The 27,674-nt window shown below is 55.9% G+C and overlaps 1 protein-coding gene across 2 annotated transcripts in view; it reads right to left on the bottom strand.

Annotated features, from left to right (window-relative positions):
* Positions 1–27,674, bottom strand: part of NTNG2 (netrin G2) — a 66,197-nt gene that overhangs the window by 18,510 nt on the left and 20,013 nt on the right. For both annotated transcript variants that reach the window (XM_039229442.1, XM_039229443.1), the window contains exon 3: positions 20,588–21,231. In XM_039229442.1, coding sequence (XP_039085373.1) covers positions 20,588–21,231 — 644 coding nt within the window. The remainder of the gene's footprint in view (positions 1–20,587; positions 21,232–27,674) is intronic.

Consider the following 27,674-nt stretch of genomic DNA (forward strand, 5'->3'; position numbering starts at 1 on the left):
CAACTGACTGAGCCACCCGGCGCCCCAAGCCTGTATTCTTTCAAATCCTGCTCCCCCGTACAGCCTGGGCCCCGACCCTGCCAGGATTCTACTGCAGCTCAGAGCCAGAATACACGTAGCATGAAGAAGCCTGCTCACTCTTTCTCAGGAGCTCCAAACCACAGACGCACACGCACCGTGGGCCCACCATGTGCTCGGCTCCCGGAAACACAGTGGGGCACGGGAAGGCACCTGTCGGCATTGTTAACTCTTCTTCCTGGGGACACTAGACCCCAGAGACAGTCCTTGGCACTATCCCCAGAGAGGTCCGGTGCTTAACCTTACTGGTCAGCACATATAATGCTTCCGTAATGCCTTAACACCCTTCTCCCTGATTCCTACACACACAGCGTGCAGTAGCATGTTACAGGCCCTGACAAGTCCTGCAGGAAAGAAACCTGTCTTTGTCTAGCAAAAGTTTGATTGCAGAGTGTGTTTGACCTCAGAAGATGTTTTTCCCTTCTGAATTCCTATTTAACATCCCACCGTGCCACCTGGAGAGGAGCACCCCAGCTGTGTGGAACCAGGAACACGTGCCATGCCTCTGGCCTGAGGATGGGATGTTTTTAGATATCAGCTACAGAAAGAAGAGATTGTCACCTCAACTTTGGGTGATAACACTGACCTTGGCTTGTGAAAAATGCATAAAGACCAGCTGAATCTGAGAAGTGTATTGTAAGGATGGTAGCAGGGGTTGGGGGGTGTTAGGGTGGGTCATCCCTGTGGGGTCCAGCCTGGGGAGAAGCCAAGGCCACGTAGCTGGCTCCTCCGGACCCAAATCCTGACCGCAGCTTGGCCCCGGTCCCATGCTGGCCAGCCCCTCCCACAGGCTGCCTCTCCCAGAGGGTGTCTTGGCTTCTCCACTGCCCCCCCCTCACCCCAGGCTGAGCCCTGGAATGAGCTCGGTGCCTCCTCCGGCAAGGAGAGAAGTAGTTCCCTGGGCATGGCTGCCAGCAGAAGCCCACAGAGTGGGGGGAGGCCTCACCAGGGCTGGCACAGAAATGCAACCCAGTCATCGAGGTGCTTCTTAGCCTTCCTGATTTTGCAGGAAGCTCTGGGTGTCGTTGCTCTGGGCGTGTGCATGTGTGTGGGGTCTCTCCTCTGTCCCTCTCTCTGTCTCTCCATGTCTCTGTGTCCCTCCCTCCCCATCCCTCTCCAGCACGTGTTCTCATCTTGCTTTGGACCTCTGCACATGCTGTCCCTCCACCTGGGGCCCGCTGCCAGGCCCCGCCCCCTGCTCCTAAGGCTAACCCCTGGCCCAAGTGTCAGTTTCAAGGCCAAACGTCACTTCTGCAGGGGGCCTTCCACAGTCGCTGCTCCGTGAGCCCCTGTTGCACTGCCCTTCACCCCAATGCGCGTCAGCACCGTCTGTCTCCCTCCGGGGTGGAGCACATGACCACCTGACTGCGGCGGCCGGCTGAGCGTCGAAACAGGTTCAAGCCTGCTATTTACTTTGAACACACAGTACTTTTTTTGAGGGGCCAAACTCATCGAACCTAGGATCTTGAAAATATTATTGCCTGGTGAGGCAATAAAGTATATTCACTTAAACCAACTATTAAGCAAGTAAATAAAGAATATGGGGTAGCCACATGCACGAGAATGAGGTCACACCATCAGCAGAGGTTAACTCAAAATGGAATCGAAGACCTCTGTGTAAGAGCTAAAACTAGGAAAACGGAAACATGCGGGTAGATCTTCGTGACTTTGGGTAAAGCAGTGGTTTCTTGCCCACGGTGCCCAAGGCACAGGTAACGGAAAAAAGAAAATAGATCCATTGGATTTCATCAAAATTAAACACTTGTGTGTGTCAGAGGCCACGGTCCAGAAAGTGAAAAAACTATTTGTGGAATGGGAGAAAAATTTTGCAAATTATTATTAATATAATTAACATTAATATTTAATTAAACTAATTATTGAAACATTTACTTTAAATAATTTAATTAATGAAAGTGAACATAATTATTTAATTATATTAATAGTATGTAATATATAATGTACTATTAATGTAATCAATCATATATTATTTAACTATATTAATAGTATATTATATATTACACACTATTTAATTTATTTAATTATATTAACAGTATATTGTATACTAGATATACAATATATAGGTAAATGCTATATAATATATGTAATATACTATTAATATAATTAATGTATAATTAAATAATATATATTATTTAATATATATTTTACATCATAATATATGTGAATTAATAGTATGTTGCATATGCTATTAATATAATCATATGTTAATATAATAATAATTCCCTTATTTGTTATTTTTATTATGATTTCTCCTATAAGAGACTTCTCTCTAGAGAATGTAATGAACCCCTTCACCTCAATAATAAAAGGCAAATAGCCGAATTTTTCAAAGGGGGGAAAGGATCTGAGTAGACATTTCCCCAGGAAAGGAGGCTCAGCACCATTAACCATCAGGCAAACACAAATCAAAATCACTACTGTGAGTGACCCTCCACCTGCATCTTAGGACAGCCATTATCAAAGTCACAGAAACTAGCGAGCGACGACAGGGCTGTGGGCAGCCTGAAGCCCTCCTCCACTACTGGCGGCCACGTAGCTCGATCCACGTGCTTGGGGACGCAGTCTGACAGGTCCTCGCAAGGCCACAGACGTACCCAGCAACTCCACGTGACCCGGCGATTCCGCCCCTAAGTACGCATGCGAGAGCACGTCCACACAACAGTGTGCACAGGAATGTCCACAGAAGTGTTATTCCCAGCAGCCAAGGGTAGAAACAGCCCAGGTGCTGATCAACAGAAAATCAGAGCCCAGACACTGGAATAGTATTGGGCCCCAAAAGGGACTGGAGTCCTGACAAGTCCAGCAGGGATGGACCCTGAACACATTATGTTGAGCAAAATAAGCCAGACAGGAAAGGACACATGCTGTGTGATTCCATTGATAAGAGATGTCCGTCCGCATTAGGCAAATCCGTAGAGATAGAAAATAGATTCACTGTTGCCAGGGGCTGAGGGGGTGCAGGGTGGGGGGGAGGCAGCGATTCTTTTGAAGGTGATAAAGACTTTTTAAAAAATTTTTAAACTTCATTTATTAATTTTGAGAGACAGAGCTAGAGCAGGGAGGGACATAGAATCCCAAGCAGGCTCCACGCAGTCAGCACAGATATGGGGCTAGAACTCACAAACTGTGAGATCGTGACCTAGGTTGAAATTAAGAGTGGGTCGCCTAACCAACTGAGCCACCCAGGTGCCCCGGTGATAAAAATGTTTTAGGGGCGCCTGGGTGGCTCAGTCAGTTAAGCGTCCGACTTCAACTCAGGTCATGATCTCCTGGTTTGTGAGTCTGAGCCCCGCATCGGGCTCTGTGCTGACAGCTCAGAGCTTGGAGCCTGCTTCGGATTCTGTGTCTCCCTCTCTCTCTGTCCCTCCCCTGCTCACACCATCTATCTCTCTCTCTCATAAAAAAAAAAAAAAGTTTAAAAACAATGATTTAAAACTTGACTGTGGGAACAGTTGCATGTATCTGTGAGTAGCTTAAAGCCATTGAATTACATACTTTAAAAGGGTGTGGTGGGTGGTATGTAAATTATATCTCAGGAAGCTGTTGAATGAATGAATGAACGAATGAATGAATAATAGTTAGGATGTGGGAAAATAGTGAAGGGGTTACCTAACTGACTGAAGCCTGGGAAATGGGGTTTGGTTATAATCTCTCCCCTACAAACCTCTTTAGAGGTTTGTTTTATTCTTTGTATCAACCTATCACATTGTCCCTCAAAGGGCTGCTGGATGGACAGTGTAGACACGTGGTATTCCGAGTGCTTCACATGAAGTAGCACATTGGCCTTTCACAGCAATCCTATGAACGACATCCTGTTATTATACCCATTGTGCAGATGCGGAAACTGAGGCCTGGGGCGGCGAGGTGAGCTGCCTGAGGTCCCCCCACTGGTAAGAGGTAAAGTCAGCACTTGAATCATGGCAGCCCGATGCCAGAGCCCACACTCCAGTGGCCAGTGGAGGGAGCCAGGCACCAGGGAGCCCCCGGGGTCCCAGCTTTGTTACCCCGAAGAGTAAGGATAAGAGTAACAAAGCCATGAGGATCAGTGACATTGGTCATTCGAGAGTGAGGGAGTGACCGAATGGATGGAAGTTAACGCCCCTGCCACATCACGAGCCACACACATAGGGTGGTCGAAAGCAAAGCCCCAGCACACAGCAGCGACCATTCAGGTCCGTGCTCCCTTCCTCTGCGTCTCCCGGCCATGACAAGACTGTAGCCCAGGCTCCTGGTCACACTCGCCTGCGGTGTTCAGCCACTTCCTGTGTGACCCCAGGAAGGCTGCGGAACCTCCCTGAGCTCAGTTTCTAATCTGTAAGACAGGGATGGTGGTGGTGCCTGCCTCCTAGATTGTCCTAAGACACAGCTGAGATGTTGCTTCACACCTAGGAGTGCCTGGCAAATGTCAGTGGCCTGTTGGCTTTCTCGTTCCTTCGACTTGAGAGCTCCCGGAGACAGGGACCTTGAGCGCGTTCCATGCACCAACGTGCCAAGTCTTCCCACGACCCTTATGAAGGGTGTATTACTATCACTTCCATTTCACAGGTAAGGAAATGAGGCACAGAGAAGGTACGCAAGTTGCCCAAGGCCACACAGCCGGTGAGCCCCACTTTAGGACGGGCCTCAGCGGGGGCGGGCGGCAGTAGCCTGGAGGGTCTGCAGTGCCGGCTGTCAGACAGACCTGGGCCCAGAGAAGTGCCACCCACCCACGGTCCCCCAAACGCAGCCACGTCCCTTCCCGCCCGCCCTCAGGCTTCTGTCCTTCTGGGGTTTCGCTTCGCTATTTCAGAAAGCCCTTGGGAGATGAGATAAATAAATTTGAAAAAAAAAAAAAAAAGCAAGCACATATCAATAATTTATCGAGCACTCGTATGTGGACAGGCGCTGGGCAACGTGCATTGTTAACCGAATCCTTGGGAAAACCCAGAAGGCAGGCTCTCGCCATGTCACAGGCGAGGAGGCAAGATTCTGGGGTGGGATGGGTGGGTTTTGAACTCAGGGCTGTCAGGTGCCTGAGGTGGACCTCACGGCCCCTCTCCCACCTTGCGGCTCTCAGACCTTGCCTCCTGCCGATAGCAGGGAGCTGATGAAGGTGGGGGAGGGGGCTCGACCCTCCCTGCACCCCCGCCCATGGTGGCAGCAATTCTGAGGCCCGGCCTTGGCCCAGGAAACAAAGAGCCACAGAAGAAAGCCGCCCCTTCCCTACTGCCTCCCTAGTACCAGCTCCTGCCCGCATCCCGACCTGGGTGGGTGGTCCAGACGCCTGGCCGCACCTCCAGCCCGAATGTCTCTGCATCCCTGGGATCAATTTTCCCAAGGAATTGCTTTCTGAATTTGACCTTTGAGAACCATCAATCTCACCAGAAGACCATCACCTGAGCCATCTGACCCCACTGCACAGCACTTTCCAGCTCATGCATCAGGAAGCATTATTTAATAATGAACAGAGGGAGGGTGTGAGGCCGGGCCAGCCGATGCCCCGGGCCCACCAGCACCTGCTACCCCTCCCCACCCCCACCCGTCTCAGAATCCCAGGCTTTAATTCTATGGACACAGGAGTGGCTCCGTGAGAGACAGAGAGAGGGAAAGAAAGAGCGGGAGATTGGGGGAGGGGGGGCGGAGAGGGGCAGAAGGAGAGAGAGGGACAGAAGGAGATGGATAGAAGGAGAGGTGCTGAGTCAGCACCCAGGCTCTCGCCCAGGCCCTGCTTCTAATTTGCTGGGTGACCTTGAGCAAGTCACTTCTCTGGGACTCAGACCTTTCCTCTGCAGATTAGAAGGGGTGAATCACATCTTAGGTTTTCAACTTGGCTCTTTCACTGTTCGCAAGTGCCTAACACACTGCCTGGCACGCAGGTGGCCGGCCTCAGGATGCTGGCCTCCCCTCTGGGCCACCACTTACGTGGTGAGCACCAGCACAGCGGAGGCCACAGAGCGAGCCCCGCACAGATGTCAACTGTTACCTCTTGCTAACGGTCGGCAGTTCACAGAGGTGGGAGCGTGGGGCGCCGAGGACTGGCCGGATTTGCCTTACGTGGCAGCCCCCAGGTCCCCAGCCTGAGGCAGCCCCCGTCATCTATCCTGTCCACATCTACCCCAGAGCCTGTCCGCGGCCGGCAGCTCCCAAGTCAGCTTGCCTGTTCTCCAGGCCCCAGGGGTCCCCATTAGGGGGACAGGCACACTGTCATCTTGGAGCCACTTCCCTGAAGAGCCAGATCTGGCAAATGAAGGTACAGGTGCTTGGTTAAATTTGAATTTCGGGTAAACAATGAAGAGTGTGGGTTTGTCTTATTAGTATAAGTATATCCCATGATATATCTGGGATATACTTATAATAAAAAAAATTTTGTCATTTATCTGAAATTCAAATGTAACCGCACCTGCCGGCCCTGCTCAAGCACACGGCTGAGTCGGGGCCCTCCAGTCCAACCGCGACCCCTCTTGAGGCCGGGCGTGGGGCCTGCCCACGTGCTCACGGGAAGCTGGCCCTGCTGTTCACCCTCCAGACAGAGGGCCTCAGCCACCTTCTCAAATCGGTGAGTCCCTAATGAGCCAGAGGGGACAAGTGTTTGCAGGCGAGGCCAGGCCTCACCTCTAGGGGAAGGCCCTTCCAGACAACCCCAGTGCCACAGGCCTGTGCTCTGCTTCTGCTAAGGAGTAAGCCGGAAGGCTGACTTCACCCCGTCCCATCCACCTACGGGCCCAGCCGGGGTCTCTACAGGCGGTCGTCAGGACCCAGGCCAGAGCGTGCCCTGCCCGGCGGGGAGGGCGGGTGGCACCTGGGAGCCGCCAGCAGGAGCGCCATCTGGCCGCGAGCCTGGCACCGGTGCTCCGCAAAAATCGTGAGCGGGCCCTTCCCTCCTCGGGGCGAGGGGAGCGGGTGTTTGGAGCGCCTCCCAGACAGGAGGGCGGGAGGAATGTAGGTCAACCCTGGCAGCCGGAAAGAGTGATGTCATCTGCTCCCAGGCAGTGGGGGGGAGGGGGGCGTAGGAGAGGCGGGTGCTGGAGCCCAGCAGGGAGGAGGGGCCCCGGGGCTGGCTCCCATCCAAGATCAAAACCGCCATGACTTCAGGACATTCGCAGGGACCCCTGGGACGTGGGGCACGTGGGTGGGGCTCAGGGGAGAGCCCAGGACCCTGGCGGTTTTTGGTAACTGGTCACCTCTGCCTGGTGTCCCCCCGCCCCCATCTTGGCCGCCTGTCTGTATGTTATTACACACGGAGTGAACTGAGAGCAGACTTGCATATTCCCGACACCCTGAAGGCCAGAGCTGTTAGAAACCAGTGACTATTGTCAAGCAGCCGCAGTGTCTGCCCATTTCTCTGCCAGATAGAACGTCTACCTTTGGGGAAAGACTGCTCTTTTTGGGGGGAGAGACATTCCAGTGGGCTGCGGGGGGAAGTGAACCCCAAGCCTGTGCTGGGCTGGACACACTGGCTCATAAGGATGGACACAAAGCTCTGCGAGGTGAGGGAGAAGGTGACACCCTCAAGGGCACTTGCCTCGTGGGGTGGGGGGAGCTCAGGCTTCAGGGCTGGGGCCCGCACTCCAAGGAGGAAGGCTGTGGCCTTGGGAGGGGGTTGGGGATCACTGAAGAGGTGGCCTTGGGGACTTCCCCCCCCCCAGCCAGCAGGTAGCCATGGGAATGGCCGGATCTGAGGGTGCTTGCTGGCCAAGGTCAGGTTTTAACGCACACACGGAACACCATGGCCGGGGGGCCTCACACCTTCTTTGGGGTATGAAGTCCTCGGCTGGGGCACAGCAGTGGAGGGAAGGGCAGCGGCTGCGGAAGCGAGCAATGGTTGGGAGAAAAGCTTAGAGATCCAGCTGGATGGAGAGGTGACGAGGGACCAGAGGGACACAGTAGGGATGGTGACAAAGAGGACCTAGTAAAATGCCGGACTCTTCCAGTGAATTAGTGTAAGGGGGCAGGGCTGGGTATTAGAGGGAGGAAAGAAGGCTCCTGGGCGCTGGAGGCCCCAGCAGGCGGGACCCTGAGGGCAGAGCTGCCGGGAGGGGTCTGGCTTCCTCAGGGGTAATGTGGACAAATGTCTGCGGCCGGGCCGCTCCTTCTGGAACACAGTCAGGCCGGCAATTGAGTTCATTGGCCAAATCAAATTTGGGCTTCTGTGCGAAGTCCTTTTATATTAAGTGCCTTAACGTACATCACCTCCTCCAGACTATTGATAAATCCTATTACCCATTATGAAGCCAGAGGCAGCCTCCCAGCCATCGGGGGAGGCTGGTGGAGGGGAGCTGGCGGGCCCAGTGTGTGGCTTGGGGATGGCACAGTGGATATGAGCAGGGAAGGCCTGGAAAGGCTCCCCACCCCCACCCCTGCCCCGAGCCCGGCCAGGCCATTGACTAAAGATCTCATCTTGCCCGTGTGGTCCCAGCATCCTGGAGGGAGGGCCAGCCTCAGGTGACAAGCGTGGCTGGGTGTGATGGTGGATAGGTGAACAGCAACAGGGTGGGTGTGGGCAGGCAGGCTCTGCCTCCCCGCTGCCTCTGAGCTGCTGTGCGCTGCTCCCTTTCTGCTCTGGAAGGAGCCACCGATGGGATGCTCATTTGCTCACGGGTGAAAGAAGAAAAGAATTCAACAGATCTGTGTCACGCCCACCTTGTTCTCAGGGCCAGCCTCACACAGTGAACAAGCCAGACCCAGACTTTCTCAGCTCAGCGCCCGGGGCAGAGCTGGGGGCTGGGGGTGGGGTGGGGGGCGGGGCTGGTCAGTCTACTTTCGTGGCTGCCATCACTGTGGCAAAGCCATGGGACTGTCAGGGTGGGGGACCGATGTGTGGCTGCCCAGGTCTCCAGACTTCTGGAGCCCCAGAGAGGAGCTGTCTGAGCCAAGCCAGAGGGAGGAGGAGCGGGCTGGACAGGAAGGGGGGGGTGAGGGAACAGGGAAGGGAAGGGGGTGCTGGGTTGTGTTTCAGGCAGAAGGAACAGCCCAGAAGCCAGTCAGAGGGACCCACCATCCGGGCCTCTGATCTGCGAGACCTCGGAGCCCAGGCTGCAGAGGCGGGGAGGGCAGGGGAAGCCTGTGGGCCCTGTGAGCAGAGCTGCAGGTTATGGGCTTGAGTTCAGGGTCAGTGGGGGGCCCCTGAGGGTACTGGCCAGGGAAGTGAAAAGCTGGATTTGTGTTTTGGGGAAAAAAACCTCTGCAGGGAAGGGGCAAGACCAAAGAGAGAGGCCAGTCATCTCCCAGATGAAGTCTCTGGGGGGCAGGGGTGGTGACACGCATCCATGTTAGGGACCCACTCAGGACGGTGAGGTGGGAGGGGTGGGTAGGAATTTATGGAGGGGACATTTCACCGCAGAGTGGAAGGAGGCCTCCAGGATCCCAAGCTCAGAAAGGGCAACTCTGAATGGGGGAGAAGACCCCCCCAAGTCCCTGACAGCCGAGGCAAGGGTCTTCGTGGCCCCTGGGCTCCATCTGAGGCCTCAGCTCACGTGGGGCCAGCATCCGTGAACAGGTGCATGCGAGGTTTCAGCGAGAGATGTGATGAGTGACAGGTGCTTGGGGAAGCAGATTTCTGCCGCGGGTGGGCGGGGCAGGTACACAGCATGTGCATGGGGAGGGCGGGGCGGGGGGGGTGCCTGTAAGGGAGCAGTTGCAAATCTAGCCCACACTCGATCTGGGGTGACATGCCAGCAAGCCTTCAGAATGACCCCCCAGTCCCACCCTCGCTCCCTCTGCCGAGGAGGTCAAGGCCTGAGAACAGTCTCGAATCCATCTGCCTCCTGCCCCTCCCCCCACTGTCACTGCCCCTCCCCAGCCCTGTCTGTCCTGCCAGAGCCTGGCCTGCAGGCCACAAAGCTGGGGGAAGGGGGGGGGCACAGAGCCTGCTGGGGGCTGGGGTTTGTCCGCGAGCCCCCGCCAGGTTGTGGGGGCTGCGCTCTCTGCTCTGCGGCCGAGGGTAAGTAACACTGTCTTCCCAAGTCACTTAGGCCACACGGAACGTCCCTTCCTGCCCGCCAGACAGGAGAGGAGACCTGGGGTCTCCCCCTGGCTGAAGAGGGTCCTCCTAGTGAGGGATGCACCTGTGAGTGTGGTTTGTGCTCAGGCAAGTACAAACTGACTCCTTCCGGGTAACAAGGGCTCCCATTTCTCCCGTACCTGCTGCGCGTGGGGCCATGAGCTAACCTGCAGGTTCTCGGACAACCCTCCAACAGTGGGATCCCGTTTTATAGGTGGGGAAACTGAGGCTGGGGAAACTGAAGGACTTGCTTTGAGCCATAAACCAGCAAATGGATCCCATTTTACAGGCGGGGAAACTGAGGCTGGGGAAACTGAAGGACTTGCTTTGAGCCATAAACCAGCAAATGGATCCCATTTTACAGGCAAGGAAACTGAGGCCGGGGAAACTGAAGGACTTGCGTTGGGCCATAAACCAGCAAATTAAAGAGTCAGATGCAAATGCAGGACTTCCCTTGGACGCTAAGGGCACTGATGCACCACAGGGACCTGTTGGGGCCTCGGGGGCAGACATCCTTGGTTGCCAGAACTGACAGAGCCTCGTTAGAGGTGTTAGAAGCCGGGGTTCTGACCCAAACGTTCCATCTGTCAGTGTGCACGTGCTCTTTTCCCTCATGGGTGGTGCAAGGTCACCCTCTGTCCCCTCATGCCCTCCTCCCACCTGGCGGCTCCCTCCCGCCCGTGTTCCTGCACCTCGTCTGCTCTCCGCACACCATTCTGGGTTATTCCAGGAGAATTGCCATGTGCCGTGCGCCTCCCCATTCTCAGGAAGAGCTCTCTCTCCTTCCGGCTTCTCCCCACCAGCTCATGCCCCGTCTCTGCTCACTTGCAGGGTCACGGTTCTTAAATGCCTTAACAACACCCCAGTTTTACCCCTCATTCATTTGGTTTCATTTTGTTTCCTTGAGAGAGAGACAGAGAGAGGCAGAGGGAGAGAGAGAATCTCAAACAGGCTCCACACTGAGTGTGGAGCCCAACGCAGGGCTCGATACCACAACCCCCCAGGCTCATGACCTGAGCCAAAATCAAGAGTCAGATGCTCAACCTAACGGGGCCACCCAGGCGCCCCACCCCCATTCATTCTGTTTCATATTTTTGCATTCACCCTGGAACCCTCCCCCAGACAGCCTTCTGCCCCCGCTCTGTCACATCTGCTCCCGAGGAGGTCACCTTTGACCTCCCCGTTGCTAAATCCATGGACCCACCTTGTCTTCCGCCATCTGCACTCCCCCACCCCACCCCCTGGCATCAGACACAGCGCCTGCTCCTGGACACACTCCTTCCGCTTGGCTCTGGCCACCGTCCTTCTGGATTTTTCTCCCCTCCTGGCTGCTCCTGCTCTGGGCCCCGCCTCCACCATCCAACCCCTCAGGCTCCCGTCCCAAGCCCGACCCTCTCCCCGTCTCCCCGCTCTCTCTTGGCGGTTTCTTATAAAGTTACACAGACGCTTATCGTTGGGCCCTGTGATCCCACACCTGGGCTTTCACCGAAGAGAAATGAAAACCATGTTCTCCCAAAAGCCTTTACGTGAAAGATCACGGCAGCTTTACGCATCATTGCCCCAAACTGGAAGGAGCGGAAACACCCCAACGATGACCAAACGGCTGCAGGAATTGCAGACGCCCATCGCACAGGGTCACACACCCAGCCACAAAAAGGACCACGCTCGACCGGTCGCAACACGATGCTCCTCAAAGGCTCAGCGCTGAGGGAAAGAAGCCACCCACGTTCCGCACGACTGCACCAGGGGACATCTTCAGAAAGACAACTGTGGTGACAGTGAGCAGATCGGTGGACGCTGGGGGGCGGGGTGGCCACAAAGGGGCAGCCGGAGGGAGATTTATGGGAAGACGGAAGTGCTCTGGGTCTTGGCGGTGGCAGCAGCCACGTGACTCTATGCGTGCGTTGAAATTCACGCCGCTGTGCCCCAGAAGGTATGGTTTTCACTGTACGGTAAAATAAAAAATAAAATGTAAAAATGTAAAAAAAACTCAGCTTCCTCCTTCCTTCCTTCCTCCCTCACAGCCGTCCACACGTGACCAGGTAACATCTCCATCGACCCAGTGTTTTCAGACAGAATCCGGGGAGTCCCCTGGGTGCCTGCTGCCCCCTGCCCCCCTCCCCGGCCCTCGGTGAACCACTGCCCAGGGACCCCCATCCCCAGACGGCTTGCGGCTCCCACCTCCACCACCAGAACCAGTCTGGGCCGCCATCAGCCTCAGAAGAACCTGCCTGATTTCCCAGCCTCTCTTAGGTCCCCTCCCAACTCAAATGTCTCAGCATCAGATCACGTCACTTTCTTAACATCCGGCAATAGCTTCCACGGAACTTAGAATAAAAACGACCCCCTCCCATGGCTGCTGGGCTGGTAGGACCCGGCCAGGTCCCCTCTGCTCTTGTCTTACGGTGCACACACACACACACACACACACACACACACACACACTGTAACCATGTCACATGAAATTCTTAGGAGGCACCCTGTGTTTGAACGCAGGGCCTTTGCACCTGCTGTTTCCCTGCTGGAAATGCCCCACTCACCCTTGAGGCGTCACCGTCAAGGCTGCCTCCTGGGAGGGCCTTCCCAACCACGCGGGTCCTGGTGACAGGCCGGTCTTCCCACCCATGCACTATCATATTCCCCTCCTATCACCTCTAGTCCCCTGGGTGGCTCGTTTTGTTCATTCCCGTCTCCCTATTGGACTGTAAACCCAGGAGGCTCCTGGGTGTGTAGCAGCTGGCTGTGCCGGGCACATGCATCGAACCGCATTCTCCAAAAAGAGATACTGAGGTTCTAACTCCTGGTGCGTGTGAATGTGAAATTGTACGGAAGTAGGATCTTGGCAGGTGCGATTCAGATATAAGATAAGAGGAGGGGATAGGGAGTGGGCGGCCCTAATCCAACGTGGCTGCTGTCCTTCCGAGAAGAGCTGCGCGCTGGGGGGGGGGGGGGGGGGGGGGGGGGGGGGGGGGGGGGGGGGTGCCGGAGGGAGGCGCGGCCTGGATCTCTACACGTTTCCGAGGAGGCTTCGAGCCTCCAGAACTGAAGAGGATACATTTCAGTTTTTTTAAGCCCGCCTAGTTTGTGGTGCTGGCTACGGTGGCCCTAGCACACGAATAAAAGTGCCCATTAAAAATATTATTGGTTGAATGAATTAATATGATAGCGAGCAAACTCTCAGGAAATGCTTCTCCCTCCGCAAGAGAAAGGGGCGCACTGTTCCGCCCACCCCGTTGGGAAGAAGTCGCTGTCCATGGTTCCATCCCCAACTCGTCTGCGTCCCCCATGCCCCAGCCAAGCTGGGGTCAACCCCCCTCCCACCCGGCACTGAGATGGGGCCACACTTGTTAGGGGAGCGGACCAGAGGCAGCCAGAGGAGCCGCACCGGGCGGGGGACCCCCACGCACCCCTCAGCACAGCTCGGCTCCCTCTGGCTCTCCGCAGACGGACAATATTGTGTTTAACCATGCACATCCACGCTCGGTGGGAGGCAAAGGTTCAGAAAGCTCGGCAGATTCGGCTTACGGGGCGTGAACCACACCTAACGAAATCTCTGTCCCCAGTGAGCAGAGTTCACGCATGTTAGTCAAAAAACAAGACAAAACAAAACCGCAAAACTGACTCTACGAACACTGGGGACCCCTGACCCCCTTTAAGAGTGGCCTAAACACGGGGGCCCCTCTTCCAGGCTGATCACGCCCAACATACACGACACTCAGCACGTGGCTCAGGGAGTCCCAGCTCCTTAAAGCCCACCGTGGCCCTCGTCCACATCCACGGCCTCACTGGAAGGACCACTGAGATGTACGCACTGTGTGATCTGGGGTTTAATCGGCATAACGGTGGTGCTGGTGCTTACAGTGCTCACCAGGGCCCAGCCACAGCTCGACACGCTCTTCGTGCCTCATCTCACCCAGACCTCATGGTTACCGTCTCCATTTCATGGAGGTGAGAAAGGAGGGACAGACAGCTTAAGTAATCTGCCCGGGGTCACACCTGAGGCAGGATTTGCACCCAGACAGTCTGATGTAGAAGCCATGCACCCGTCTGTTTCTTCTTCTTCTTTTTTAAGTTTTTAGTAATCACTACACCCAATGTGGGGCTCAAACTCACAACCCCAAGATCAAGAGTCACACACTCTGGGGCGCCTGGGTGGCTCAGTCGGTTAAGCGTCCGACTTCGGCTCAGGTCATGATCTCACGGTTCATGGGTTCGAGCCCCGCGTCGGGCTCTGTGCTGACAGCTCAGAGCCTGGAGCCTGCTTCCGATTCTGTGTCTCCCTCTCTCTCTGCCCCTCCCCCACTCCCGCTCACTCTCTCTCTGACTCTCTCAAAAATATACAAACAAAAAAGAGTCACATGCTCTTCCAACTGAGCCAGGCAGGTGCCCTAGTTTTTTAAGTGGGCTCTACACTCAACATAAGGCTTGAACTCATGACCCTCAGATCAAGAGTCCTATGTTTTTTTAAAATTGAGGTAAAATATACACAAAATTTACTTTTGCCATTTTCCAGTGTATAGTTCAGTAGCATTAAGACATTGCCACCATCCATCTCCAGAACTTTTACGTCATCCCAAACAGAAACTCCATCCCCACTAAACAATACCTCTGAACCTCTCCTTCCCCAAGCCTTTAACTTGTTTTCTGTTGCTATGATTTTGACTTCTACATACGTGGAGTCCCACAATACTTGTCCTTCTGTGTCTGGCTTATCTCGCTTCGCACAATGTCCCCAGGGCTCACCCCTGTTGCAGCAGGTGTGAGAATGTCCTCACGTTTTGAGGCTGAGTAACATTGAGTCCACGTGCCATGAACAGACCACATATTTTTTATCCACCATCCGTCAGTGGACACTTGGGTTGCAACTGTCCCCTCCTGGATGCTGGGAACACGGGTGCACACGCATCTCTTCAAGTCCCTGCTTTCAGTGCTGGAACGTGGATACCAAGAAGTGGAACTGCTGGATCACACAGCAAGTCAATTTTAGGGTTCGGAGGGCCCCCCGGAATGCTTCTGACAGCAGCTGCACCGTCTTACATCCCCGCCACAACGCATGAGCATCCGGTTCCTCTACATCCTCTCTGACGCTTCTTAATCTCTTTTTCTTTTCTGACAGCAGTCACTCTCTGCCGGACACATCCACACATCCATCTATCTCAGGACGATGACCCTTGTGGGGCAGGACCCAACGAGGAAGCACAGAAGTGACTTAGAAGGGGGTTCTGCCCCGTGAGAATTGCTCAGTTAACATCACTGAAGGGGAGGGCCCACTCCCTCTGCCTCGAGGGGCGTCCCCGCATTACAGGGAATTACCCTGGGAAGAACAATTCACACACTCCTTCTCACCCTGGTTCCCTGCAGAAAGGCCCAGGAAGAGACTAGAACACAGGCTGGGTGAGAAGAGAGAAGGCGCCTCTGCCCCCTGACGCACGCACCCCTGCCCGCTGCCCTCCACACTCACACTCAGAGCAGAAATCTTCCCTCTGAGGTTTCTATTCTCGTCCTGAGTTCCGTCCATCTCCAGTTACCGGGTGATCAATAGGGACAGGACATTTGTGGAAGAAGACAAGAAGGCAAGAAGCGGGGAAGGGGGAGGGGAGGAGAAAGCAGGGGAGGGTGCGTGTGACTGGCTGGCTGGGGTCAGACACGCCCATCTGGGCTTAGCTCCGTCCCCGGGACCTAGGGAGTCTCTTCCTGCTCCAGCCTCCTCCTGGCTAGGACCAAATGCCTACAATCTGACACCCACCAAATTTTTAACGGTTTCTATAAGCTCCTGTTGACATCATCAACATTTATTGTTGTACGGAACAGGTGCACAGGACCTTAATCTGACACGCAGGACCTGTCTCCAACATCCCCCACAAACACCACCCTGCGTGGCTTGAATACTTCCAGGAACAGGGAACTCACTCCTCCTTTCCTATCCCCAGCTGCCAAAGGCCCAACTGAACTGGTTCCTTGGAGCCTCTAAGAATTTTCTGAGCAGATGAATTTGCCGCTGGTCAGAGCTTTGGGGTGAGAACAGGATGACCCCTGCCTACTCTCTGTCCTAGACCCAGAGTGCACAGGACTGGCAATGTTTCCTGCGCCCCAGCTCCTGGACGCCCACCCTGGCCAGGGGCCTGCTGAAGTCTAGTCTAGCAGGTACGCTATCACACCTGAGAAAAGACATGAAGATCTCACAGCGTGAGGGACACGCTGTCCGCACATGAGCCGCCCTGGTTCAGGACCCTGGACAGGGGGTTTAAAAGACTTTTGAAGTAAGTGCACACATCTTAAAAATCAAGACATTTCATGGGGCGCCTGGGTGGCTTAGTCGGTTAAGCGTCCGACTTTCGCTTAGGTCATGATCTCGCGGTTCGTGGGTTCGAGCCCCGCGTCGGGCTCTGTGCTGACTGCCAGCCCAGAGCCTGGAGCCTGTTTCAGTCTGTGACTCCCTCTCTCTCTGACCCCCCCTGCTCACGCTGTCTCTCTCTCTCTCTTCTGGAAATAAATAAAACATTAAAAAAAAATCAAGACATTTTACATAGATATCTACTACGTGCCTTCTCTTGTCATCTCAGAAGGTCCAGCGATATTTGGTCGCTTGTTCTGTGAAGGGTCTGCTCTCCCCATTTCTCTGAAGACCACACCCTTCCCCATTGTCTCTCCTGGTCTACATTGTCCAGGGGTGCTTATCTTTCCAACTTAAGGGACCCAAAGCTCTTCTTGGTGGGGCTGGAGAAGCTAGTATCTTGAAAATCTCTCCTGTATGATCCTGGCTGGGTTTGGGCTTTGTTGAGCTTGAAACACTTGGGGGGGGGGGATGGGGAGGTGGGGGCTCTCTTTCTGCTCCAAGGACAGTAAAAGTATGATCACATTTCTTCTCAAATCCAGAAGTTGCCCCAGATTTGCTGCACCGTTAGAGCCAGCTGCTCCCCTGCCCCACACCTGTGTTTCCCCAACTGTAGAAGGAGAAAATAGTTCCTTCCCCCTCCCTGTCTTCCAGGAACATGAGTAAATAAGGAAGCAGGTCCCCCCCACCTGCCCTGGCTTCTCTCTATCCCAGACCCCTGTTTTGGCAGAGCCTGCAGGGAGGCAAGGCCAGTGGAGGCAGGGGCTTCAAGGTGCTGGAGCCCATTTTGGGTGGGGGTGCAGCCCCCACCCCAGCAGCCAGGTGTCTCTGTGCTCCCCCAAACCCCCACTCTAGGTCCCCCTTGAAGGTGGGAATAGCTGACAACAGTAGCAGGGTGTACCAGAGACCCCTGGATTTGGGAGAGGGGCCAGTGAGATGGCCCTATATAGAGATGAACTTGAGCTTGGACATGCTTGCATTGGATCTTGGGTGTCTGGTGTTTAGTTTACCTGTGCGATCTCCTTCTATTCCCTGACCTCAGTCTCCTCATCTGAAAACTTGAAGTAGAGGAGAGCACTGTCTCTGTAGGGAAACCTCTACGAGGTGGAGATCAGGTCCAGCTTGCTCAATGCCCTATTCTTGGCTTGTGGGATCTTAGGGATTCGATAACCATTGGGGAATCAGATGACTATTAATTAAACAAGAAAATCCTCATGAAGCCTTAGCTCCGTGCCCAGTGAGACTCCATCAATGAGACTGCAGCAAACGCTTGATAAATATCCGCTACCGTTGGCAGAGGCTGCAGGGGAGGCACTCCGGGCCATGAAACTCGAAGGGAATCCCAGAACAGGTTCAGTGTGAGATCCCCGAACCCAAGAGGGCTCAGGCAGTCCCCAGGTGTCCACTCTGGAACATCAAGGGCATCGCCTGGGCGGCTCCGTCTTGTCTCTCTGGGCCTCTCTGGCTCCCTGGCCCTGCTGGGGTTTCACACCCGGAATTCAAAAAGGAAGAGCAGAGGAAGTCGCAGCCCTTTGCGAACCACCCACCCAGACCTAACTAATCGATAAGCCAAGCTGCCGCTTTCCTGCCAAACAGCCGCCTGAAGATTACTTACTTTATCTGTGAATTGATGGCCATACTTTTGCCACCACTACGCCTGATCCCCACCGCCCGCAGAGGCTGGGTGCCAAGGGGCGCCGGGAGCTGCCGAGCAGGTCTCCAGGCACCCCAGTCCTCATGCTGCAGGTGGGAAACTGAGGCCCAGAGAGGGGCGTTGGGGGGCGGAGCTGGAACCCAGCCCATCTGGCCCTGTGAGGTGTAAGTAAGGAGGGCCACTGACCCGAGCCCTGAAGATGAGGGTCCCCTGCAGCAGCCCGAGGTCAGTCAGAAAAGCGGCTGCATCCCCCAGAAGGTGTGGACCCACCAGGACGCTGCTGGGACTGCGAGGTGGAGGGGTGGGGTCTTATGCCGACCACTGCATCCCCAGGGCAGCCAGAGGTCCCCAGAGGCCCCAGTCCTGGACACGGATCAGAAAGTTCGGTCCTAGATCCCCAGCTTCCACAATGGTGGCCCTACATCAGGTGGCTTCGAGAACATTCCTGATTTAACAGAACCTGCCCCATGTGGGGGAGAGTTAGAAATCACAGGTGTCAGAACCACAGGCCCCTGCATGCGCACCTGCCGGCCTTGAACCTGAACCATCTAAACAACTGCTTGCATTTGTCTTGGCCCACCGGGAACACACATGCGTGTGCCGAGTAAGATAAAATGCAAACACAAGCTGAAAGCCAAAGCCCTGCACCTCCCTGGCCAACCCCACTCCGTAGGCAGGACCACAGTGATCACCTGTCAGCACACAAAGCTTCCAGCCTCTGCCCTGTACCCATGATGCTCTTTCTGGCCCCAGACAGACTTCTGTCCAACGTCTATACCCCAGATATAGAACTTCTGCACGCAGATGTATTATACATTCTATAAAAATGGGCTTATACCAGACACACCACGCAACAAATTGCTTTTTCCTCTTACCAGTAACCCTGGACTTGGGCGGTCGTTGGAGCCTGCTGTGGAAAGATGCTCCCAGTGTATGTTGGCCCCATATGGTCTAACCCGCGTTCCCAATTCCTGGTCACGTCCCACCTTGGTCCATTTAACGGTCTATCGTCACCATCCAGTGAGAGGGGCGTGATTGTTATCATCCCCATTCTACAGATGGGGAAACTGGGGCACAGAGAGGCCCTTGTGCAGAGTCTCACGGCCAGTGGACAGCAGCACCGGCAATCCAACCAGGCTGCCCGGCGTCAGAGCCATACTCCCAACCATCACACCAGTGATTCTCAGACCTGAGCACACACCAGAATCCCAGGAAGGGCTTGTGCCAGAACAGATCGCTGGCCCCGCCCCTGGAGCTTCTGATGCAGTCTGTCTGGTGTGGGGCCCCAGCATTTGCATTCCTAGCAAGCTTCTAAGTGATGCTGATGCCGCTGGGCCAGGAGTCACAGTTGGAGAGTGACACATGCTTCTGTCCCCTGTGATTGACCCCTCCTGCTGCAGGGCTGAGGCTTCCCCGAGCCTCTCTCCTGACTGACTCAGGGACAGAGCTGACTCAGGGACAGAGCGTTTGGCCCTCAGGCCAGCACATTGTCTGCTGAGCGAACAAATGACCTGGACAAGCAGAGAGACCTGTAATCATCTGCCATCTTTCCTGGGGACCAATGGCGGTTTTTATCTATGATGGTCTTTTGCCTCCGCCCCAAAGTGGCCTCAAAACATATTCTGCTCCAAAGCTCCGAGTAAAGGATTCGCTTGGCAGGTGTGGGTTGTCCATATCCCGCAATATCCCGAAGAAAAGTCTGGCTCTTGACTGGGTTCTGGGAGACAGTCTCTGAGCCCTTGGAATGTCTTCCCTGGTAAAGTGTCTTTGTGTCCCTGGGGCTTCGGGACAGGTCAGATCTGGATGGTGATGATGTGATTTATGGCAGGGGGCTCCGGGTCAAGGGACTGGAGACCAAAGCCAAACACACAGGCAGTGGGCCACGCCTACGTGATCCATTGCCACCATTAACCCCGGATGCCAAGGCTTGGGCAAGCTTCCCTGGGTGCCAGTGCTCCACAGGTCATCACACATCATGGCTGCGGGGATCGAGGGCTGTCTGCAGGACCACACCGGGAGACGACGGGAAGCTCGCGCTGGTGTCCTGGGGGCCCAGGCACCTTCTCCTGTTGCTGATCTTAATCTCTTTTCAGTGTGATAAACCATAATTGCGAGCGCGACTTGCAAAGCTAGGTTCTGTGAGTCCTTCTAGCAAATCGCTGAGCCTGAGGGTGGTCTTGGGGGACCCCCCCCCACAAACACCGATTCACTGAGTTGCTGGACAACACCAGAGCACTTCCTGAGCGCTTGGCTTTCACCCAGGCCCTGCCCACACTGCCTAGCTCCCCTGGTCTCCTCCAGACCTTCCAGCTCTCTACGGGGGCTGTTTATCATCCACCATTCACCTCCCTTCATGGAAAAACCCAGATGCCTGGTCTGTGCAGCCCTGGCCACCACAAGCTGCCTCTTAGATGAAATATCAGGTAACAACATCCCGGGACCCAGGTACCATCCTGAGCGCTAGCTCGCATCCCGAGACCCAGCTGGCCATCCCAGCGCCCCCCTCCCACCCTCGCAGGCTTACCTGCCAATGACCTCGATGTTGGAGATGGCATAGAAGTACTTGTAGAGGTTCTCCCGCTGCACGTAGGTGCCCCCCAGCGCCGGGCGCAGCAGCCGCATGCGCAGGTCCGTGACAGTGAAGAAGTCCTTGAGGCCCTTGGCGCTCTCCAGGCGCGTGTAGAGGTTGCCCATGTTGCGCATGTCGGGGCCGGCGAAGATGGCCAGGCGGTCCCGCACCTCGAAGCGCACGTGCTTCTCCTTCTTGGAGCCCGCCCAGCGCGAGTACTCCTCGGTGCACAGCACGCGGTGGGCGCCCGAGGCGGGCAGGTCGCGGGCCCGGCGGGCGGTCATGCCGAAGGCCTCCATGCAGTCCTCGGCGTAGAATTGGTAGGGCTGCCACGTGCGCCCGTTGTCCAGGGACTTCTCGAGGACCATGACCGTGGGCCGGCCGTACTCGAAGGTCACCACCACGTCGTCCGTCAGCTCCACGCTCTTGTTCCACGAGAGGGTGATGTTGGCTTCCAGGGGGCTGGGGTAGCGGCTCCACGTGACACTCTGCCAGTACGTGGCCAGGCCCTCATCCTCCGCATCGAACATGAGCCGCGGCGGGTGGGCCAGGTCCGGGTTGGACGCGTCACACTCGTTGCTGCACAGGTAGGGGTTCTCCTGTAGGGGAGGAGACGGGAGGGGTGGGCGCCGCCCGCTCAGAGGGACTGGGGGGCCGCGTCCAGGCCTGGCCCCCGCTGCGTGCCCAGGTGTTGGCCGGGAGGCCAGGGAGCCCGGGCTCCGGCGTCCAGGCACTGGGAACCTCTCCCGGGCTGGTGATCCGTACTCGTTTCCCCGCGGCACATGAATCCGGCGTGCGAGCCTCCACACCCTTGCACCTCCAAACACAGCCCCTGGAGAAGCGAGAGTGTTCGTGGCCTGCTCCCAAGGTCCCCGGGGCTCCTCGCGGCCTGCGGGACCCAGTCTTTACCACAACTCCCCAGCACTCTCCTTCCACCACATACCTGGAGCCCAGTCTCCCCCTCCAGGGGCCCAGCCCGCCTCAGCACTCCCGTCCTCCACTCCCGAGCTGTCTGAGCCTCGGAGCCTGTGCAGATGGTGTTCCCTCTCCTTGATGTGCCCTTCCACCCTCTGTTGGCCGGGAAAGTCCCTACTCGCATTCTTAACCCTTTAAACATCGCCTACGCCAAGGCGCCCTCCTGACCCTTTGAAGGACACGGTTAGCAGCACCGTGAGCGGCTGCGGTAGAGAAAGTCAAAGCCACGGCAAATACTTGTTGAGCCGCCACCCAGTGCCAGGCATGTGGTCTCAGTTACACAGACCTCATGATCTTCTTTCTCTCTTATTTTGTGTCTCACCTCTGGACACAGAGTAGAGGTGTTAGCTCCATGCTCCGGATGAAGGAGCCCGGGCTGGAGAAGCGCCAGGAGCCACCCGGAGGCCTGAAAATATCACTAAAGGGGAGGATGCCTGGCGTTGGAGGGATGAACAGGGGAGCACCGGGGAGTTTTAGGGCAGCAAAGCGACTCTGTGTGACACTGTCATGGTGGATTATGTAACGCCGTGCACTTGTCTAAACCCACTGAGCCAATAACCCCAAGAACGATCCCTTGTGTAAACCATGGACTTGGGGTAAGAATCACGGGGCGCCTGGGTGGCTCAGTTGGTGAAGCGTCCGACTTTGGCTCAGGTCATGATCTCATGGTTCATGGGTTCAAGCCCCGCGTCGGGTTCTCTGCTGTCAGCACAGAGCCCGCTTTGGATCCTCTTCCCCCACTGCCCCTCTCCTGCTCTCTGTCTCTCTCAAAAATAAATAAACATTAAATTTTTTTTTAAAAAAGGAATCACTATGGATGTGGCCCACCCGCTGTAACAAACGCCCCAAGCCAGTGCACACGTTAACAGTAGGGAAAGCTGCTCCTGGGGGGACAGAGGGTGCTGCAAACTCTCTCCCCTGTTGGCTCAACTTTCTGTTGGCCTAAAACTGTTCTAAAACGTAGTCTAGTAATTAAAAAAAAAAAATGCTATCACGGAAAACCACAGTGCCCAGGCCACTCACAGCCCTGTTTGAGGAATCTTTGTTCAGAGACAAACAAAACAGCTTGGATCTGAGTTAAAGTCTCTCACTCCAGAACGAGCCACTCGGCTCCCACGGGGGAGCGGGCGCGCTGCCTCCCGAGAGGCTGAGCTGGTGCCTCCAGCATCGCCGTGGTGGCCTCCGGTCGCCACCGTCACTGCTGAGGCTTTTTAGCGGAGGGTGAGTTCCCAGGCCGCCCCGGGGTCCTCGGCGGGCAGGCTGGCCCCGGAGATCAGGCTGGCCCTGAGGCAAAGGCTTGACCAAGATAGCTCTGTCCTTGGGCCCCTGGGGTGCGGCCGCCATCCGTCCCACCCGGCCCGGGCCTGCCGAGTCTCAGGACCCACAAACCTCAGGAGGGAAGGGGTAAAGCACTGAAGGCCCAGGATGGGGAGGAACCGGCCCAGGTGCCCTTGACCGGGGGTCGTGTCTGAGGATGAACCCGCTCCTGTCCTCGGCGACCTCAGGGGGTCCTGAACACCGGTGACCTCACAGGCAACGCGGCAGGGACAGGCATCTGGCTCGGCTCGTGGGGGTCCCAGCTCCCTGGAGCTCCAGCTGAGTGACCTTGTGCCGGTGCCCTGGGAGGCTCCCTGGGGAGGGCTCCGCGGCCTGCGGAGGCCAGGCCTGGTGACGGGCAGGCAGCAGGCAGCGAGGGCTAGAAGCAAAACCCCGCCTGGGGGGCGGGGGGGCAGCCCCTGCCCCAGGCCCTCTGCCAGCCCCCCCGCAGGGAAGGACACCCTGAATCCAGAGGCGGAATTGGCTCTGGTCACGCCATTTGGGATGGAGATGCCCCAGAGCTCACACGTGGACACTGGGGAGCAAGAGAACACAGGTCACCCCCAGGACGGCATCCCCACCCCCACCCCCCACCCAGCAATCACGCTCTCCTCACCCCCAGGTCCCCCTCCACTCCCGCCAGCACCTTCTCAGGGGCTAACTTGTGTCTCCCTCCAAATTCCTCCTAAACATCAGGATCTCGGAATGTGACTGGTCCGAGACAGGGGCCTTTAAAGGGTGATTACGTTAAAAGGAGACCATCAAAGGGGCGCCTGGGGGGCTCAGTCCGTTAAGCGCCCGACTTCCGCTCAGGTCATAATCTTGCGGGTTCGTGGGTTTGAGCCCTGCGTCGGGCTCTTTGCTGTCAGCACAGAGCCCGCTTCAGATCCCCTATCCCCCCCTGCCCCTCCCCTACCCATGTTCTCTGTCTCTTTCTCTCTCTCTCAAAAATAAATAAACATTAAAAAAAATAATGAGACCACGAGGATGGGTCCTGATCCAACCCAACTGGTGTCCTTGTAAAGAGAGGGAGCTTGGATCCACAGGGGGACACCGGAGAGGAGCGCACACAGAGGGGAACCGCGTGAAGCAGCGGGGGGTGGGGGGGGAGGGGTGGGGGCGGGGGGAGGGGGGCATCTGCAGGCCAAGGGGAGAGGGTCTTAAACTTTGATCTTAGACTTCCAGCATCCAGAGGCACGAACAAGCACGCCTCTGTTGGTTAAGCCACCCAGGCCCTTGCTCATCCCAGAGCTGGGGGCAAAGGGAAGGTCAAGGTCGGAGGATCGGTTCAGAGGTGGCAGGACTGAATTGTGAGGTTTTTTTTACGATTTCCCTAGAGCCTCTCTGGGGCTCTCTCTCCCCAGACCTGGTCTCTAGCACACGCTGGCCCCAGGGGACGTCAAGCTTCCAGACACACCTGGGTGACTCCATCAATCCAGCCCCAAAGGCTGCGCCTGTTCCCTGGTTGCCTCATCCCCTCTCGCCTCTGAGCTCCTCTGGGTTTGCAGAGCCCTACCCCCATGCACCTCCTCCAGGAAGCCCTCCTGCCTGACTCAGTATTTAAACCCAGTTCCTTGTCGTCCATCACGGGTTATCAGTGTGCTTATCTGGGACAGCGTAGGAAAGCCTGGACCTCAGTAGCCGCTCACTAAATTACAGTTCTTACTGTCATCACATTAATTATTCACATAATGACGATTCTATTAATATTCATATATCTCATGGTGAATGTTGATATTACTCTTGTCAACCCCCAACTGCTGTGAACCACCCACGCCTCACCTTTCCCCGGTCTTACTCCATCCCTCTGCCTTGCCTTTCCTGCCCAGCCTCTCGGGGGACCCCACGGCGGACATCGGATCCAGCACAGCCCCTAGCCTGTCTGTCACCAGGAAGACTGACATGGCCCGCTCTGCCAGGGGACAGGGGGCTCCGGTTCGGCTGCCGACACCACGCTGCCTTAACCTTCAGGGCCCACTGGCCCCCCGCCACCCCCCCCACCCCCCGGCCTGGGAAGCAGATGGTCAGAAACTAATGAACCAGCCTGTGCATTTACCAGCCCCACGCCTGCTGCTGAGCGGGCTTAATCAACAGCGAGCACGATAAATAAATCCCAAGCCATCGCCAGCACAAGTCTCCCCCCCCCCCCGTCTCCCATTTCACTTCTTCCTCCCACCGCCCTCCCTGCCCCAAGATCTTAGAATTCCAGGTAACCGTTTGGGGGGGGGGGCCCCCGGTAGGTCTCCTGCTGAAGGCGCTGTCCATGCTGAACGGGCAGCCCTTCCCAAAAACCCATTTTGTTCTCGCCGTCCCTTTCCTTCTGTTCTCCCCTAGCACGGTCCCCAGGAGGAGCCTGGGGTTGGGGGCCCAGTATACCCCAAGCTCCCCGCCCCCTGTCCCAAGTGCTGTGTCCCACTGACTGCTCATTACAGCAGGTGTGAGGGAGGGGCCAGGCTGGAGGGCCGGCGTCTCCCCGCCTTCCTCAGTCCGCACGTTTCCACCTAATAATGAAACAGACAGTCCAAATAATACCTAGTGCGCAAGACCTGGCCTCATACCAGAGAGAAAGTCAGGGGGTGTTTGAGGCATACCTTTAACCTTTTAGGATGATACCAAAGCCAACATTTGATATTATCAAAAGCAATAGGGGCGCCTGGGTGGCTCAGTCCGTTAAGGGTCTGACTTCAGCTCAGGTCATGATCTTGCTGTTTGTGAGTTCGAGCCCCGCATCAGGCTCTGTGCTGACAGCTCACAGCCTGGAGCCTGTCTTGGATTCTGTGTCTCTCTTTCTCTCTGCCCCTCCCATGCTCACGCTCTGTCTCTTTCTGTTTGTCAATAATAAATAAAAGTTAAAAATTTTCTAAAGCAATAATTAATTTTTTAGACATTTTATGGATAGCCCCAAAAATGTAGGTAAGTAAAAATCATATCCCTGATTAAAGGCTTTGAGACTTTCTCCAAAAAAAAAAAAAAAGTCACATAATAATATCACCTTTTCCATGCAAATCCTGGGATTCACGGGGTCCCATCTCCCCATTTAGGAGACCTGGTTCTGGAGTCCAGAGCAGGTTAGGAAATTGGCTTTGAGTTCTACAAGTCCCAGGTTTAATCTCAGCTCTATCCCATGAGGCTGTGTGGCCTGGAGAAACTTGCTTTACTTCTCTGAATATTTAGTTTCTCATCCAATACCATGTGAGACAATGTGTGTGAAATACCTAGAAAACGCCTCCGAATGGCAACAATAATTACTCAAGAGCAGCAGCTCCAAATACATTAGCTCAGGTGCTTTCCTAGTACCCTTCCTCTGGAAGAAGTAAGGCTGAGGGCATCCAGTGAAATCAAGGTGGCTCAGTCTAAGCACTGACTTCGGCTCAGGTCATGATCTCACGGTTTGTGAGTTCGAGGCCCGCATCGGGCTCTGTGCTAACAGCTAGCTCAGAGCCTGGAGACTGTCTTTGGATTCTGCGTCTCCCTCTCTCTCTGACCCTCCTCTGCTCATGCTGTCTCTCTCTGACTCTCAAAAATTAAATAAAAAACATAAAAAAAGAAAAAGAGCTTCACACAAGACACGGACGGCCTTGGGGGCTGCGGGCTGGGAAGAGCACAATGATCTTGCCATTCACTGAGTGCTAACCGTGGGCCAGGGCAGGGCTGGGCACCTCGCACCCCATTCCACATGGCATACTCCCAGCACCCCCGGGGGCCAGCGCTACTGAGGACCTGCCACCCTCACGTCACTTCCTCTGAGCACAACGAGCCAAGGAAATCTTGGGGAAACCCAGCCCATCGTATCTGCAGCTCCCCTATCTCAGCAGACACACAAAAGAGGGGTGGGGGGCAGAGGGGAGGGGTCGAGGCAGGGGCTCAGAGCGAGGGGAAGGCAGCCAGCTAGGACAACAGCGCCAGAGAACGGGGTGGGAACAGATCCAGAGAGACACTGGGCAGGAGTCGCTTGGGAAGAACTATTCTACGGAGAATCCACGACCTTCAACCCTTCCAGCGGTCTCTCGAATGCTTTTGTGCTTATGTTATTTTTTTGTGCAAAGGGGCGAAGGGGGCGGGGCGGGGGCACCGTTGCAGTTGGGAGTCGGAAGCCAGGCTGTAAACAGTGTAGACAAGCTTCAGGCAAAAAACATCACTGAGCAGGAAAGCCAACTGTTAGCAAGGGTGGAGGCGGCCGTGCCCAGGGGGGAGCCTGGCTGTCAGGACCAAGGAGCCTGGGCAGGGGCGGCCCCAGGACTCTAGCCGAGTCTCGGGAGGAGGAATGAGCAGCTCTGGGCGGACGGGGCTTGCGTCCCAGCCCGTGTTGAGATGAACTTTCGGTGGCTGGACGCCGACGGGGCAGAGTGTGCGGCACGAGGCAGGAGTCCTCCCCCGGCGCCCGCCGGCCACACACGGGTCCCCGCACGGCCCCCCTGGAGAGGACGTGCCACCAGGCCAGTGGCCTCATCTGCCCGCTCCCTCACCGCAGCCGGGACCCCGGCACTCCTCGGGGTGAAACCCGGTGGAGTGCATGGACTCCAGCGAGCCGAGAAGGCTGACTAAGGTGACCCCGGCTTGCCAGCGATGGAGGAAGGGAGAGCATCAGGGCCACCGCCAGCTGAGCAAACAGCACAGTCCACACCCCACACGCGTGCTGTCCCGGAAGATGGGGTCCTTTCATTTCCAGTCTACCAGCGAGGAAAGGCTGTGCCATGTCTCAAGTTCACACTACTTTTTTGTTTGTTTGTTTGCTTAACATTACTTTTGA

The sequence above is a fragment of the Hyaena hyaena genome, unplaced genomic scaffold (assembly GCF_003009895.1).
Source record: "Hyaena hyaena isolate Hyena2069 unplaced genomic scaffold, ASM300989v1 scaffold_38, whole genome shotgun sequence".
Taxonomy (NCBI): domain Eukaryota; kingdom Metazoa; phylum Chordata; class Mammalia; order Carnivora; family Hyaenidae; genus Hyaena; species Hyaena hyaena.